This window comes from Lutjanus erythropterus, chromosome 8 (assembly GCF_056507025.1).
Source record: "Lutjanus erythropterus isolate fLutEry1 chromosome 8, fLutEry1.hap2, whole genome shotgun sequence".
NCBI lineage: Eukaryota > Metazoa > Chordata > Actinopteri > Lutjaniformes > Lutjanidae > Lutjanus > Lutjanus erythropterus.
The window spans coordinates 17,985,403-18,001,793 of record NC_139324.1 but is presented as its reverse complement, the minus strand read 5'-3'; the positions used below and the strand labels follow the sequence as shown (position 1 = coordinate 18,001,793).

The 16,391-nt window shown below is 38.8% G+C and overlaps 1 protein-coding gene across 6 annotated transcripts in view; it reads right to left on the bottom strand.

The window, feature by feature from the left end:
• Nucleotides 1–16,391, bottom strand: part of dcaf6 (ddb1 and cul4 associated factor 6) — a 35,653-nt gene that overhangs the window by 11,714 nt on the left and 7,548 nt on the right. For all 6 annotated transcript variants that reach the window (XM_084724786.1, XM_084724787.1, XM_084724788.1 and 3 more), the window contains exons 2-10: nt 15,659–15,720; nt 12,085–12,177; nt 11,137–11,322; nt 10,932–11,045; nt 9,306–9,441; nt 6,909–7,120; nt 3,731–3,824; nt 1,745–1,867; nt 237–590 (exon numbers count right to left, since the gene is read on the bottom strand). In XM_084724786.1, the coding sequence (XP_084580912.1) occupies nt 237–590; nt 1,745–1,867; nt 3,731–3,824; nt 6,909–7,120; nt 9,306–9,441; nt 10,932–11,045; nt 11,137–11,322; nt 12,085–12,177; nt 15,659–15,720 (1,374 nt within the window). The remainder of the gene's footprint in view (nt 1–236; nt 591–1,744; nt 1,868–3,730; nt 3,825–6,908; nt 7,121–9,305; nt 9,442–10,931; nt 11,046–11,136; nt 11,323–12,084; nt 12,178–15,658; nt 15,721–16,391) is intronic.

Here is a 16,391-nt window from a genome sequence, read left to right as displayed (position 1 = left end):
GGCAAATAAACGAAGGAGAAAGAAGGACAACAGGATGCTGGAGGAGGGGAAGAGAGTGAAGTGAGGCTGCTGCTTGAGTGGAGTGGCTCCAACAAACACACACACACACACACACACACACACACTCACTAACACACACACTCACACCCACAAACGCACAGGGGAGTTGATCTGAGGATACCTACTTGCTGCGCCGAGGAGGACAGTTGTGGTGTAGGAGTGTGTTTTGCTCCTACCTGAGAGTGCAGGTTCTGAGGTGGGCGTGGGTGTCGGCGTGGGGGTCCCGGTTGTGTCGGCCTGACTGGTCTGCTCTGAGTCGGGTGAGGAAGTGAGGGGGGAAGAGGAAGGAGCCGAGCTCTCCACGGATGAAGAGCTGGAAGGAGGAGGTGCTGTGACTGTTGATGATGACCCTGAGGAGGAGGAGGAGGAAGTGGATTTAGGCATGGCGGCAGTGGCGGCGGCAGCAGGACCAGCAGGTACCTCTGGGGCGTCTGCTCCCACGGGCCTCTCTGTAACGCCGGACTCCTGACTGGAACCTCCTGCAGGAGCAGCTGGAGTATTCGATGCCCCCTCTGGACGGACAGCTGTTCCTGAAACAAGAAAATAAATTTATGTTTACGATCTTAAGAATTGTTATAAGATAAAGTGTTGACTTTAACTTTTTCAACTCCATGGTGATAGCCACCTCTGCAGCCGACACTACTGTCAGTGGGCTTAATTTTAAAGCTAGTGAAGATGTTGGTATGTTGAAACTAAATGACCTAAAGAAGTCCATTGGTAGCAACCATGCCATGCCAGCATGTTGGGAAAACGGCTAAATAACGCTCAAAATTTAGGTTAAATAACAAACTGGTAACAGCCATTTTCAAATGGGTCTATATCAGTATTGGCAAATATATTGTCCAATACAGGCCAAAATGAAAACTTTTGTTTTTTTAACAGAACATAATGCAGATTATTTTTAATTGTTGGCTTATAGGCATATTGATGATTGTTTTTGCCAGTGAAAGTTAACTGTTTCAGTGCCATGATATCATTTTGGATCATTTAGTTTATTGTGAAACTGTAAAACACCCTGCCTCCATTACATATCTTTGTCACAAGTGCTAACCACTTTTGAAGGATCAAATCAAAAACATGAGTGTTTATGTATATATTTCTGGATTCTGTGTATTATATTCTGTGTAAAGAATATCAGCCAAAATATCGGTATCCAAATTTTTTTACTCCCCTATATCAGTATCAGTCCCAAAAATACAGTATGGTTTCAGTCTAATCTGAATTAAATGAGTTCTACAGACACCCATTTGTCTCTCCTTTAGAGACATGTCCACTTCATGCTGATGCCATGTAGTTTTTTGGTTGCCGTATAAATGTGTTACTTTTGCCTGGTCTATTTGAATATTTCTGCACACTGGGGACACTAAACAGTTTTGGAATTGCATAAATTAGGTCTGACTGAAAAGCTGAAACTCTTGTGGATTCAATGAGCCCACTTGTATTCGTTCATGTGTGATGATGTTAGTCCCCATAGTAGCCATTTCAAAATGGCCCATTGTGACCTCTAGGATAATCACAGCCAATCATATGTCTCATAAATTGTTGCAGCAATTGGATTAATTCCATTTATTATACAGATTTGGTGCACAATTGCAGCATTTGACCACTTGAGAATTGATAAAAACGGTAAAATCCCTCCAAAATACCTCTTTAAACAGTTTTTCAGATAAGGTGGAGCAGTTACCTCTGGGTCGTGTTTGAGGCCTCTGAGTTCCTCTGCTGCTCTGAGCTTCGCTGGCCTCCTCAAACCAGCGGGACAACATGTCCGACATCCTCTGCATCAGAGACACGTTTGGACTCTGCTCACCTTGTGAGAGAGTGGAAAGAAAATGTTCACAGGTTCAGAGCAGCTTTTTACAACACTGGATGTGTTCACACAAACATGGCAAAGATGAACATGTTGGGACAAGCTGGTAATATCTGACGTGATTCAAGACATCGCACCAGGTAAAATTTGGCTTTGACAAAAAATTTTTTAAAAATGAATATCAGATGTTATTTTAGCATTTAAATTTTATTTAGCATTGTTGTTCCAATTGTTAAAATATGTAGACTATACACTGAATGGAAAAAAAGGTTTATTCATTATTTATTTCATCACATAAACCTAAACATAGGACTAGCCACCGACAAAATTTAGAGGAAAAATAGCTGAGCCATAGAAATAACAAGTCTCACTAAACTGGCTATGGATCCCTAATCCAAAACAAGAAAAGTCTCAGAGGAAAATAGAGAATTTAACAGTTGCAGCTCCAGACAGATTTTTTTTTTCTCTACGGACTAAAACGGCTCTTTTTATAGTAAAGTTTGCATATACCGAATGAACAAATGAACCCAAAAACCCAAATGAGCAAAGGCAATGAGTACTAGCCAATCAGAATCAGAGTCAGAGGTGAGCAAGTGATGACTTCACTCTCTTGGAAAAAGTGATGAGGAGCTCAGGGTGCTTGCCATACATTCCTGTTATTACACAGCCTTGTTAATGTTTTTATTCTGATTGGTTAATTACAGCATTATAAGATTTGTCATTCCTATATTACAGGCCTTTGCAATGAAGAACAGACCGTTGCTATGGACACAGTTCTGATCATAGACTCTAGAGGAGCAATAAAATCATTTTTATATCCATAAAATGATTTCTAAATTCATAAAATCATTTTAAAATCAATATTTTGTGTCAAATTATTGTTTTTTTTTTTTAGAAGTAACCATGTTATAACCATGTAACCATATACAAAGAACAGTAAGCAGGTCATTATTGTGAAATAAATCCCAGCAAGTTTTTAATCAATAATGACCTGCTCACTGTACGTTACTCTTTACACAACAGACACCTTGAAGGGGATTATTCTGTTTATGCCATTGGGCCCCCAAAAATTAAGACTATAAATTTATATTTTCATGTGTTTTGCAATTGAAATATGAAGTTTTCACATCCACTTCCTGTTATCCTGTTATCATTATCAAGATTTTCTCGAATAAATGACTGACTATATGTACTGTTGGCTGCAGACTGAAGTAGAGTCAAACAGCAAATCGGATGTGAGTTCATTGTTAATGTCATACTAAATATCAGTCAGTTCAGGGGGCCAGTGTACTTCTAGGAGGCACTTAAGGCTTGTAAACAGGTGTAGCTGCCATTGCACTGAATTGAGGCTTTTACTGCGTCCATGTTGCTATGGTTTCTCATTTTATACACAGGCGGCACATTAAGTTAGATCAGTGAACAGGCATTTTCACTGGCACTACTTAGTCAGTGTCCATTATCAGGAATTAATGGACCCCATGCAGCCAATCTGAATCAAGTATTTACCAAGACCATGGTGTAAAATCAGTAAATGAAAGGCTAAACTGTGTGAGCTGCAGGTTAAGAAAGTGACAGTTTAGGTGTGGCACAGCTGAAGTGTTTAAATCGACAAGTTGCCCAGTCAGGTGCAGCTTGCAAAATGCAAGATGAAGAGACATTTTTATGTTGTAATTTAACAGCCTTGCAAAAAAATGAAATCATTACTAAATCTAAAGCTTCATTTTGCAAGCTGGGTTGAACACTAAATTCTTAACATAAATGTGGGGGCTGTTGGGAAACTGTGTCAGTGGCTTGCTCTGTTACTTGAGACCGGTACTTAAAATGACACGAGCAGGGGGACACACATGTCTGCTCTGATCTTACCATCTCTCTCCCTCTCGCTCTCAGGACGAGCTCGAGGTCCAGTGTCAGACCAGTCACCTCGCAGACGCAGGCGCTTCACTGGAGGCTGCCTCAGCTGTGGAAGCACACACACATGCGCGCATAGAGAAAGATTAGCAGTTTGTCAGTCAAAGCATGGTCAAAAATAGCTCCGCTGCCAAAGCAAAACACTGCTCGTCTCTGTCAGTGTCCTCTTTAAAAGTGTCCCCCTCCTCCCCTCCGCCTGCACGACTGAGGTTGCCTTCACTTTCCAGTCCCCTGGCTCTCTCTGCAGGGCAACAGGCTGAGAGCCAGAAATAGAAAAAGGGGGTCTTAGTGCAGGGACAATCAACTGCTTCACTCAGGGGATGTCATCAGGTCTGGATATGGGCTGGAGGTGGTGAAAAGGAGCAGAGGCCGACAGAGATAGCAGAACAAATCAGAGAGAAAAAGAGCCTGAACAAATGAGGTTACAGGTGGAAAAGGAGAGCGGGGGTAATGAGCCTCCCCTCCACCTCAGCCTGAACTATTTTGGACGATAGAGGAACACTGCCTGCGTCGGTCACTGTATTTGGAAAGGAATGTGTGTGGTGGTTGCATCTCGACACAGCTGAACTCCCCACGAGGCTTTCAAACACTGGCACCATGATCCAGCACATTCAGACACACGTGAAGACCAGCACTCTCTGTAAACACTTCAGGTCCAATTTTTCCAGTCGTTCATTTATCTGATTCTCAAACTAAATGCCCACCAAAACTGATACGATGACCTAAAAACATTTAAGAAAGAAACATTTTCAAAAAAGGCCCCAATTTGGTCTTAATCAATTATCCATCATGCATTTTCTTCTCCTCTGCCCTGTTCTTCAGGGTCATTTGCTGCCCTCACTGCACTGCATCAGCCAGTTTTAGCATTGATGTCTGCAGAGCTCTTAGAGAAGCACAAAGCCACAACAAGGTGCCTTCTTCAGATTGTTTACACAAAACATTCCTTTAACACAAAAAAAATCATCACTGTCTGCATGGAAGACTGCCACACAAGTTTACGTTCATTTTTATGGTAAAACCGCTCAAAATTAATTACCAGAGAGGGTGCTGCAGCCTCTTATGCAGCACTGAATATATCTGCATCTCTGGTTTTGATATTCTACTCTATTGTTTCAGCAGTGAAATCAAGACAGAAATGCCAAACTTTTCTCTGGTTCTAGCTTCTCAAAAGTGAGGATGTTTTGCTTTTCTTTGTTTTATATCAAGTTACCCTCAGTGTTTTTAAGGGCTTTTGGATGATTTCTGAGACAAAACAAGATTCTCATAACTTGCAATTTTCATGTTCTCTCTCTCAGCATGGTTCTGGGATGAGTCATTTTGGTCAGTCAGTTGACCACTTTGATCCTGATTACAATATCCAAATAACTAGTCATGAAATTTTGCACATACATCCATGCTCCCAACAGGAAGGACCCCACTGACTTCTTCCTCACTGATTTTCTGGCTTTACCTCGAACAGCACCATCAGGTCAAATGTGTCCAGTAAATTACCTTCAAAACGAATCACTTCCCTATCAGCCTGGGAGAGGAGTGAGAGGGAGGCCAAACATCAGAGAGTTTATTTCTGTCAAGTCTGATTGAAAATGATGATGCCATTTAGCTAGCTAACATTGCAGTTATCTGAGACACTGAGGTGATTATCAAAATGATCAAAAACACGATATACAAAACAAACTGTAAGTGCTATTTAGAGCTGTAACAATTAATCAGTTATCGCTCAATTATTAATTTAATCGCCAGCTATTCTGATAATTGATTTATCATTTTGAGTCATTTTTGAATAAAAAATGTCCAAATTTTCAGATGTCAGCTTCTCAAAGGTGAATATTTTCTGGTTTCTTTAGTCCTTTTATGACAGTAAACTGAATATCTTTTTTGGACATAATTATTAGTACTGTCAGTTGATTCAAATAATATAGTGTAATCCAAATGTAATAAAATATATTAACCAGAAACAATGACAAATATAATCCAGAAACCCTCAAAGGCACTGCATTTGGCATAAAAAAATGTTGAAATAATAACATGATAAACCCATCAGTCCATCAGGCACAGATGAGCATATTGACCTGCTCAATTTAACATTAAGGCCAAAATGCACTAAAAACTTCAATAGAAAAGTCAAGTGAAGTTTCTTTAGTGCACTGCAGGCTTCAGATTTAAAAGGTCGCTATTTATATGAATCTGTTTATTAATTTAGTATTATTATTGTTAATAATAGTTTATTTCTTTAAAGCGATAGTTCACCCATAAACGAAATTTCACTCCTTTCCTGAAGCTTCAGCAGAAAACAGCGTTGCAACAAAATCCAGTACATTTGAAGTGAATGGTGACCAGTTTTAAAATGTGAGAAAAGAACACAAAAAACCCCCACAAAATGTCTCCATACTGCTTGTGTGGTGTAATCCCAGTGTCCATAAGCCACAACATTAAAATTTGACGCCAAAAGACACCATTTACACCATGTTTTTAGCATAAATATCAACTGTAGCCTCTCAGACCGGATCCACATGTATTTTGACTAAAAACATGGTCACCGTTACACTGTTCACTTCCATTGTACTGGATTTGGCTAATCATTAGTTGCAGCCCTAGTGCTAGTAACTATGTATATCAATCATACTGTGGAAAGTGAATTAACTGTCTTCAGTTTGTAGGTGAACTGGCAAAGGTAGCATCATTATAGCACTGACAGGAAGTAAATGGACATGCAGCTCGTAAAACAGATATACGTCTCACTACACTGTGCAGGGAATTCATCCTCAGAGGAACATGGACGTATTTATCAAATTTCATGGCAATTCATCTCATAGTTGTTGAGACAATTCCATCAAACCCACAAATGTGAACCTCATGAGAGTTTAAGATAGCTAGAAGGAAAAATCAGGGGATCACCAACTTGACTCAGATTAATCCTCTGGGGACCATAAAAGTTTGTAGAAATCTTCATGGAAATCCACCCAGTAGGTGCTGAGATGCCTCAGTCTGGACCAAAGTGGTGGGCCAACAGACCTACAGACTGACGTTACCATTCACAGAGCTGCCACAGCTGAAACCACACAGTTCCTAAGAGGGTTCATGTGATGTGTGATGTGATGAAAGCTGCCTGACTGGAGTCATGCTGTGCGCTCACCTCCTCTCTTCTCTCCTCAGACGGACCCTTCAGCTCTCGGGCCTGGTCATCTTTGGGATCAAACAGGTAGATGTAATCAGAGGAGTAGCTGACCAGCACCTCCTGACCATCTTCGCTGTAGCACAGAGACGTTACGCGACATGACTTGTTGGACAGGTGAGCGGGAACGAACCTCACACACATGCCTGTCGTCCCCCGGCCCATGTAGTTACCTGAGGATGAGACGGAGTGATAGTTACTGTGTCAGCTCTGTTGACGGGACACTTTCATATAGTTCTGGACGTGTCCCTGACTATTTGGACCCTCAAACTCTTTTTTTCACACTGTACCAAAAACTACAACAAGCGCTTTGGACACAAATTGGGGAATTCTTTGCATTTGAATATGAGGACAGCATGTTTTTGACGATGTTTTTATACACTTGTTCAACACTCTAACTTTAGTCCACTGCCATTCACACGAACATTTCTGCTATATACCTGATTTTCTTAATTGATTTGGGTATGCATTTTGAAGATTTAACATTATTTGTGCACTGACTTCCTGTTTGTCAAATAACTAATATTAAAATACTACTATAGAGTACAAGGAGAAGCAGTTTTTATTCTCTACTTTCCTCTGTTCTATTCATTTTTTAAAATCTTCCATGTCTTTTTTTTTAAGCTTTAGCCAACAAACATCAAAGTACAGTTTCAAATAACATTTAACTGGATGAATTTATACAAAAAAAAATCTAATGAGATAAATGAACAATTAGAGGAAAGAAATTTTGAGGAATCTACTGACAGAATATGGCAGAAATGTAATATAATAATTGTAGGTATGTTTTCATTGTTGTATAATCACCTGAAAATAAGTTGTGTTTTTGTTACCTTAGCATGAGCCCTTTATATCTACAGAAGGCATGGGTCCTCTTTCATGGAGGCCGCCATGTTTCTACAGAAGCCCAAACCACACACCGTCTCTAGATATGGCCTTTTAAATTTTGCACAAGTTTTGCGGTAGGTTCTCCTACACTTTTGGAAGGGAAGGGTGAGGCGAGATAGTTACAATCTGCAAGCTCACCACTAAATGCCACTAAATCCCAAACACTGTTCCTTTAACACAGGAGCACAAGATAAAAGCTTGGAAAATGTACATTTTTATTCCACTGTGTCATTAATGCATTTATGTCTTGTATGTGTTGTTGGTGAGATATAAATAATTTAAATAATCTGTTCTTTTCTTTGTTTTCACACTGAATAAAAACATTTTGCGTATGAAGGATGCTCAACAAATAACATTTCAGTGGAGGAAGATAAAATTATATTCATCTAACATCTAACAATAAACAGCTCCCACATGGGACCGCAGAAATGACGCAAAGAGAATCCCCTCAGGTCTGCTTCATTACCACCATCTGTCATATTGACTTAGTAATAATTACCGTAAAGGCAAATTACAAGAATTCTCCCCAGTCAAAAATGAAGGTATACTTTAAGAATAAATTGCATTTTATTACTTTGTGGAGTTCCCCTTCTGCACTTTAAAAGAAAGTCCAGAGCAGACTCTATCTGCTCAGGAGACTGAGGTCTTTTGGAGTGCAGGGGGCATTCCTGAAGACCTTCTGACTCTGCTGTGGCATCAGCCATTTTTTATGGAGTGGTCTGCTGAAGCAGCAGCATCTCAATGGTGGATAGACGGTGGGAGAAAGGAGGATGATGGGAAAGCTGTCATTCATGATGGACAATGACTCCCACCCCCTGCAGGACACTACAACAGCACCAGAGAGCTCCGCTAGCGACAGGCAGCTTCACCCTACGTGTGCGAAGGAGCGTTACTGTGGGCCCTTCCTTTCTGCTACTGTCCGACTGTACAACCAGCACTGCTCCCAGTAGACCACACACATCAACACTGACAGTGACTGCAATATTAATGTATACTGACTGTGCAATATAAACATTCACTCAGGTTTAATTTCACTTCATTTCATGATGTGCAATATCAATATTTTCTTATGAGCAATGGTGTAAATTTGTTGAGTCTGCTTATTATTTATATTGTCCTGTATATATTGTTCCTATATATTTTTATATTTCCCCTTGTTCCCCATATTGTTCATATTTTATATTGCTTGGTTACTTATTACTTATCATTTTCTTATTTATCCTTATTCATATTCATGACTCATATTCATCTACTTTGCTATCCACATGCTGCTCTTACACTGCAAATTTCCCCATTGTGGGACTAATAAAGGAATATGTGACTTTAGCCCGTTTATCTTCTTATTTTCAATATTTGATGCTATGACTTTAACTCCTGAATGTCTTAAAGTCAACGTGAATCTATAGTACCAGCACTAATATAAAGACAGAGGACACTGAGTGAAAGATATGAGTGTGTGAGACAGTTTACCTGTCGCTCTGGTGCCCAGCATGCGTCTGTCGTAGATTCGCACCGAGCTGTCAGAGCAGCCCACAGCCAGATAGTACGGCACCAGAGGAGAGATGGATATAGAAGTCGCTGCCCTTCGACAGTTTATCAGGATGTCCTAAAATCAAAGCAAACAGAATCAGGTAAGGTTTAAAAAAAACAAATAATAAAGCAATTTCTGCTTGTCCTGAAGCCCACAAACACCGACAGCAACCACATCTTTACAGAAACATAGATTTGAAGACAGTCGTGCTCTAGCAGTTTGGTCCAGCTGAGCAATTCAGAAAAATTGTCTTTGGTGGATTATTGATCTACTCATAACACTGACAGTTTATGAATTAAGAGAAGGAGGTAACAGTCTGGTCAAACTACTCTGATAGTTTTAATGTCACAGGTACGGATCTCAACCAAGAAATATGAGAAGATGCAACACAATCTAGAGGGAACAGCCTCTCTTTCTTACTTACACACACACACACACACACACACACACACACACACACACACACACACACACACACACACACACACACACACACACACACACACGTGACATAAAGTAGTTTGTGAAGAGAGCAGTGCTGAGGACAAAATCATATAAGAAATGATGATGAAACATCATCAATACCAAACTGTTATTGATAACATTAGCCAACTAAAAAAGATTTATCAACAAAATACAACAAATATATATAAATAACATAAAAGAGGAAACAGAAATATGTAACACTAAACATTGGGGTCATTAGATTTTAAATGAGACCCATTTTTTTTATTAAAAAATATATGCATTGCATATTATGTACTTAACAGTTTAAAAAACCAGACCAGTAATCTGGACAAAAAACATAATGTGCCACTTTTTCTACAGCAAAAAGACTAACAGATCCTCACAAATCAACAAGTAAACAGATATTAGTGATAGGTATGTTAATTAATATTATCACTAATCAACATTAGGAGTTTTTCATTATTTTTTAAATATTTTTTTGGGGGGGGGTTATACCTTTAATGACAGAACAGCTTAAGATATAAAAGGAAAGAGGGGGAGAGAGTGGAGGAATGACACAGCATAGGGCCGTAGGTGGTGTCAAATCCACAGCAGCCGCAGAGGACTCACAGCCTCAGCACACGGAGTGAACACTCTACCGACTGAACAACCAGGCCACCCGTCATTAAGAATTCAAACAAAACTTATTAACCAACAATGTTTGTTTGTGTGCCATTTCTCTAGAGCTCACAGATTTTCTCCTCTGATATCATTTGTTTGGCGTCGGCATTTATTAAATAAGAACAGGTCAACGAGAGCAGCCGTTTTGAATGAGAGCCTTATCACATTCATTTAAATTGTTGGTGCTTCACGAATTAATGTTTTAGATAACTAATGTGCCTCTAGAACAGTTTAAATAAAGCCTAGACTGAGAAAAAGTTATGTTATTAATATCAAGGATTAATCAATTATTGGTTGTTGATGTTTTCAACTATTGGGTTAGGAAAATGCACAAAATTTGCAACTCTAATCTGTGATAAGGAGACCTTCGCCCTTAGTGTTGATGCATGACGAACCACAAACTGAAAGGAGGAAACATATAGCAGCTGTCACCGTACATCTTTGCAGTCTTCTTTAGTGCAGCTCGTCTTCATGCGAAGGTCAAACCATCGCACCGTGCCGTCCTCCCCACATGACAGAAATGTGTAGGGGTCATTTGGTACCGTCATAATCTGACAAAACAGACAAGAAATTGAGCTTAGGAGGCAGAAACTGTGAGAGAAAGGTATGTACGCTCTGTGAAACATTTGTTTTGTTCAGTACCTCATAAGCTGTTCCATAATGGCAGGTAAACTGACACTGTCTGTTGTACTCAGGACTCTTCTCAGTGTGGGTGTAGTAAATGATGCCGTCCCCGGAGCAGGAGACGATCTCCTGACCATTAGTGTGGGGCATGAACTTTGCACTGAAGATGTTCGCCCGATGACCTGAACGTATGGACTTCTTGACCTGAGGAAGAAAATCAAAAAACCTGTGATGGCTGAGATTTTCTTGTCCCAGATCCTTACTCCAGCTTTAAAGGGATAGTTCAGATTATTTGAAACGGGAATGCATGAGGTGCTTATCCATAATCAGTGTATTACCTACAGTAGATGGCAGTTGGCACAACCCACTTCAGAGAAGCAGCAGAAGTGCCAAGAAGTAAGTAATATACTGACTATGGAAAAGACAGTCAGAACTATCCCTTTAAACACGCAAGACCTTAAACTTAAACATACATATTCAATTCAAAAGAGGAAATCTAGTCAAGTGTTCTGCAATTAGTTTTGAAGAAGAAAGTGCTGTTTTTATTGGTGTAAAAAGGGACAGAATTACCTCTTATTTTGATAATTTTGGTAAATATTATATACAGCTATTGAACTAATCTGCTGACATGGTTTGATGTAAAACATTCATTGGAGCATCACTAAAAAGATCATAAAATGAGATGATTCTTTAACTTTCGTACCTGCCTTTGTTGTGACTTTATCTTGAGGAAACAAATTACAGCACGGAACTAAACTAGACTTACTTACTTAGATTTTTCTTTAAGTTAAAACAATGTCTTAAAAATCATTTTAACTCTCAGGAGAAAAGGGCACCAACACAAAAACTACAAGTAGCTAAATGACAAATACAAAAGTCATCTTCACCTGCCTTTTTAACCATTAGTAAAGTCAGATATTCTGAGTGGAAGTGCACCCAAATGTTACTTTATTAATTACAGCCTACCTTCTTGTTGTACGGGTTGCTGATGACCAGAAAGGTATCGTCTGACCCTGACAGGATGTATTCACCCGTGTCGTTCCAGGATATAGTGTTAACCTGCAGAGAGACGAGAACTTGGATTATGCAAAGACACAGATGTTTACATTGCAGTTATCATGCAGTCATTTATCAAACAAAATGTCTGTTTTATTTTATCTGAGAATATGCAGCGTTATGCACACAAGTCTATTGATGGGATTTTTTAAAGCTCAATAGACACAGACAATGTTTCACCCCATGTCTGTGAGATACTGGTATCATTTCAGCACTTTACGCCCAGTTTCATTTAAAAACTATTTAAATGAAACTGTCTGAGGCTACAACATATTAACATGCACCTTGTGACAAGGGGTCACAAATAGACATCGGTTTGTTTTAGCGTCTCATACACAAAAGAGGTTGTGGAGGAACCACTAAAAGATTTATTGATGAGATAAACATTAGTTGTGGCCTCAGTCTACATATTATACAATAAAACTAAATTCCTGAAAAAGGAGCGCTTTTAAAAGCGTGAAATTCTGAGCTGAATCTTTATCCAAGAGCAGGATTGATAGTGAACAAGAAAATCAATATTTTCTTGTCCAACTCAAATTACTTTAATTAGAGTGTTAATTATCATTAAACTCGCAGAAATTACCATCAGATTATGGTCAAACATTCAACTTAATTGTACTCCATCCAAGAATGTAAAGTAGAGTACGAGAGCAGAACACTGTTCACTGTCAATGTGTGGATCAATATCTCAACATCTGCTTGTTGCAGCTTCATTCAGTGTGTCATCATCACACCGTTGCTCTTCATTTCCGCACTCACTCTGCTGCAGTCAGTGACACTACACCACCTTTACAGTCCAGTTCATTCTCATGCACATCTATCCATTTACAACATCCTGCAAACTGAACTCCACGCATTTTAAAATAAATTCTTGAGAAACTGCACATCATCTGAAGAAGGCTGAAATATGATTGTGATGGAGTGTGGGCAAATCTGTCGCGTGTATCTCACATGATAAAATATAAACAGACGGTGATGAGAAGATTCAGACAAAGAATCATTATCAAGTATCATTATGCATTTCGTTAAAACCACAGGTCTGCATAATATGGTACAACATAGAGGCACATTGTAGATTTAATAAGATCTGGTAAAACCTACGTCTTGGTCATATTGTAAGGTTTGAACTTTGTCGACTGGAAAAACACTGACCTTCTACTGTGTTTCATTCTCTGACAAATGACAGCTGTCTTTTGCAAGTGTCTCAGATCAGTTGCAAAATGGGACTCCTACTTCCTTGTTTTTTATGGATTTTGCAATGCTTGTTGCGGCTGTTTCTCACCCTTCAGCGCCAAAACCACCATTTCTCCTATCTAACAGCTGACATGGTTGAGAAGTGCGTAGCTACAGAAAAATAAAAATAATCGAGGGTCAACCCGTTGTTCTGCACAGCCCTTTTAGTTAATACTCCAGTGGTGCCATCTCGATGATCTATGACTTCATGGAGAAAGCCTCCGAAGAGAAAATGTGCCACATTATCAAATTCTTTTAACCTGAAGCTTAAATAGTATGTGTGAACATATCCTTGTCTTAGAGAATACGAATTAATCTGTTGATATTCTCTTTAATTATTAATCTATAAAGAAAAAAAAATGACAATAATGACATCACATATAACCAGAGCCGGAGGAGGCACCTTCAAAGTCCAAAGTATGCAACTTTTAGTGATATACAACATAGAAAAGCAGAAAATCCTCTTTAGAAGCTGTGAACAAGCTGTGAATAGATGTGTGTTGTTTTTATCCAATAAACAACTTAAAGGTATAATTTGCAGGGGTGTCATGATTCTCCAAATTTACAATTTGATTTGATATTCAATTTCAACATCACAATTCAGTTCAATTTTTGGTTTAAACTTTTTTTTTTTTTAGCACTGACGGCTATGCCTTTGTTAGACTTGATTTCTAAAGATCAACAGATGATTGGTTTTATACCCTGATAACAGTCATTTACATTTTCAAATTCTTCTTTGAAGTATCAAGTATGATATAACCGTCATCGGAATTGTTTTTTTATTCGGACACTTACATTAGCTTATGGCCAGGGCCCAACTTCTGTATGATGTATTTAAAAACCCAAAGTTGACAGTTTTTTCAGCATCTGTAGAGTGACTTTGTTTAAAGTCACAATGAAGTTTGGACTGAGATTTCAAACACTCACTTGAGAGGGTTTCAAAGCAGACAATTAATTTTGGGGCAGTCATAGCCATTCTTACATGCGACAGTAAATCCTCACTCCATGTATGCTGTAGCATTTATTTTACATGGCCAAGAGTTCTTCAGGTTGTGTCAGCTGGACAGTTTGTCTGCTTGCCAAGTCTTTTCCTTTTCAAAAACACACCCATTTTTGTGAGTTAGCACTAAATTTCAAGAGTAGAGCAGCTTGGTGGCAGTCTGGGTCAACAAAGACAGCTTACGACACAATGAATGAAGTTCTGTCTGGCAGGCAATTAGAAAGATGGGCACAGATTTCAAAATGTTACATATTATTTTAAATTACACTTTTAATAATTCATAATTGTTCAAATTGATTTATTTATTTTTATCTTATTTTATTTCCTTTTTGCAATTAGGCCCTCCTGGCACCTACTTGAAAGAAAGTAGTTCCTACATGAAACAGCTCACCTCAAAGTTTGTGGATTATCTTGAGTAACCATGATTTCTAGAAAGAGACACTGGTGTTGAGTTTGTCAAACATATTTTTTTGGTGCTTTGCGCACAACAAGCTGGGCGCCATTTAGTCCCATTCTATTTGAGAGAAGTTAGACATCTCTGTAGCCGATATCTCCAAAACTACGCACACCAAATGCTCAAAACACTCACACCAAAATGATCTAGATGGATAAATAGCACTACAAACCAGAGGAAAAATATGTATGTTTTGATTTTGGGGTGAACTGTCCCTTTAAGGCACATGGATCAGAGAGTAGGATTGAAATTATGTCTCCAGTTGGGGCGTATGTGCATTCAGTGTATTGCTTTGGTACAATTACACTCTAAAATTGATTTCACGTGTCTCTGGATAGTTGATCAACTAAATGATTAAGGTTCTGATAGTTTTAGTTCTCAACACAGACTCTCACTTAAAACAGATAATATATCGATAACATGCAATAAAAATGCTTCTCAAATCCTTTTTACTGCTGGTGAAGACGAGTCAGGTGTTAAACTGAAGCTCTGTTGGGATTTGCATGCTGTGGTTGTTTTGATGTTTTGGACGGACTGACGGCCGGGCTGATAGTGTGACAGGACGTGTGACTGTTGTGTCAGCTTCAGGTTTCTTGGAGGACTTAACCACCACCTGGCCTGAAGTCAGAGAGCTGCTCTCTGTTCCACACTCAGGCTTCAAGAGCTGACTGAGGAAATGTGGTGGTATGAACTGTTTTTTTTTTTGTTTGTTTTTTTGCAGAACAACACACACATTTGTTTTTTCTTAGACAGAGACTGATAAAAAGAACGAACAGATGAAAACGTGGGGCACTTACACAGCCATCATGCACATTTAGTGTTCCTTCGAGTTTCAGCCGCTGGACAAATTCTCTTCTACCTGTGAGAAGAGAGAAAACAATTGTAAAAGAAAGTCAGGTTTCCTAAATTTCTATCTATCTATCTATCTATCTATCTATCTATCTATCTATCTATCTATCTATCTATCTATCTATCTATCTATCTATCTATCTATCTATCTATCTGTCTATCCATCCATCCATCCATCCATGGTGGGGGAAAACATTCAGTACAGCACAGTATCATAATATTTTGTGTGGGAATATTGAAACAATACACTAAAACCAAGTATTAATCTTTTTTTACATAAATTATTAATACTGCAAATGTGAATTAGACTAGCAGTGGTAGTACCAGAATAATAAACTCAATTGCTTTGTCAGTTGGTGCTGAGTTTTTTTCAGGTGAGGTCAGCAGAGGTCGCGGTCAGTGCGATAGCAGATTTTTATGACATTGTTGGTCTGTGTGCTTGACAATCCCATTTCACTGCAATGACAATGATTTAAGACACATGGACAAGATGTTGACAAAGTTTTCCTTTAAGGACATAATTTGCAGTTGAAAAAAGGTAATAAATGGCAATACTTCTTATCGTATTCAGCATATTCAGCACATTACAAAATGTTTAAAATCATAGTAATATTGTACCGTGACTTAAATGACCTATGTGTAGGATTTTGTGGCATCAAGTGTGCAGATTATAAATATGGT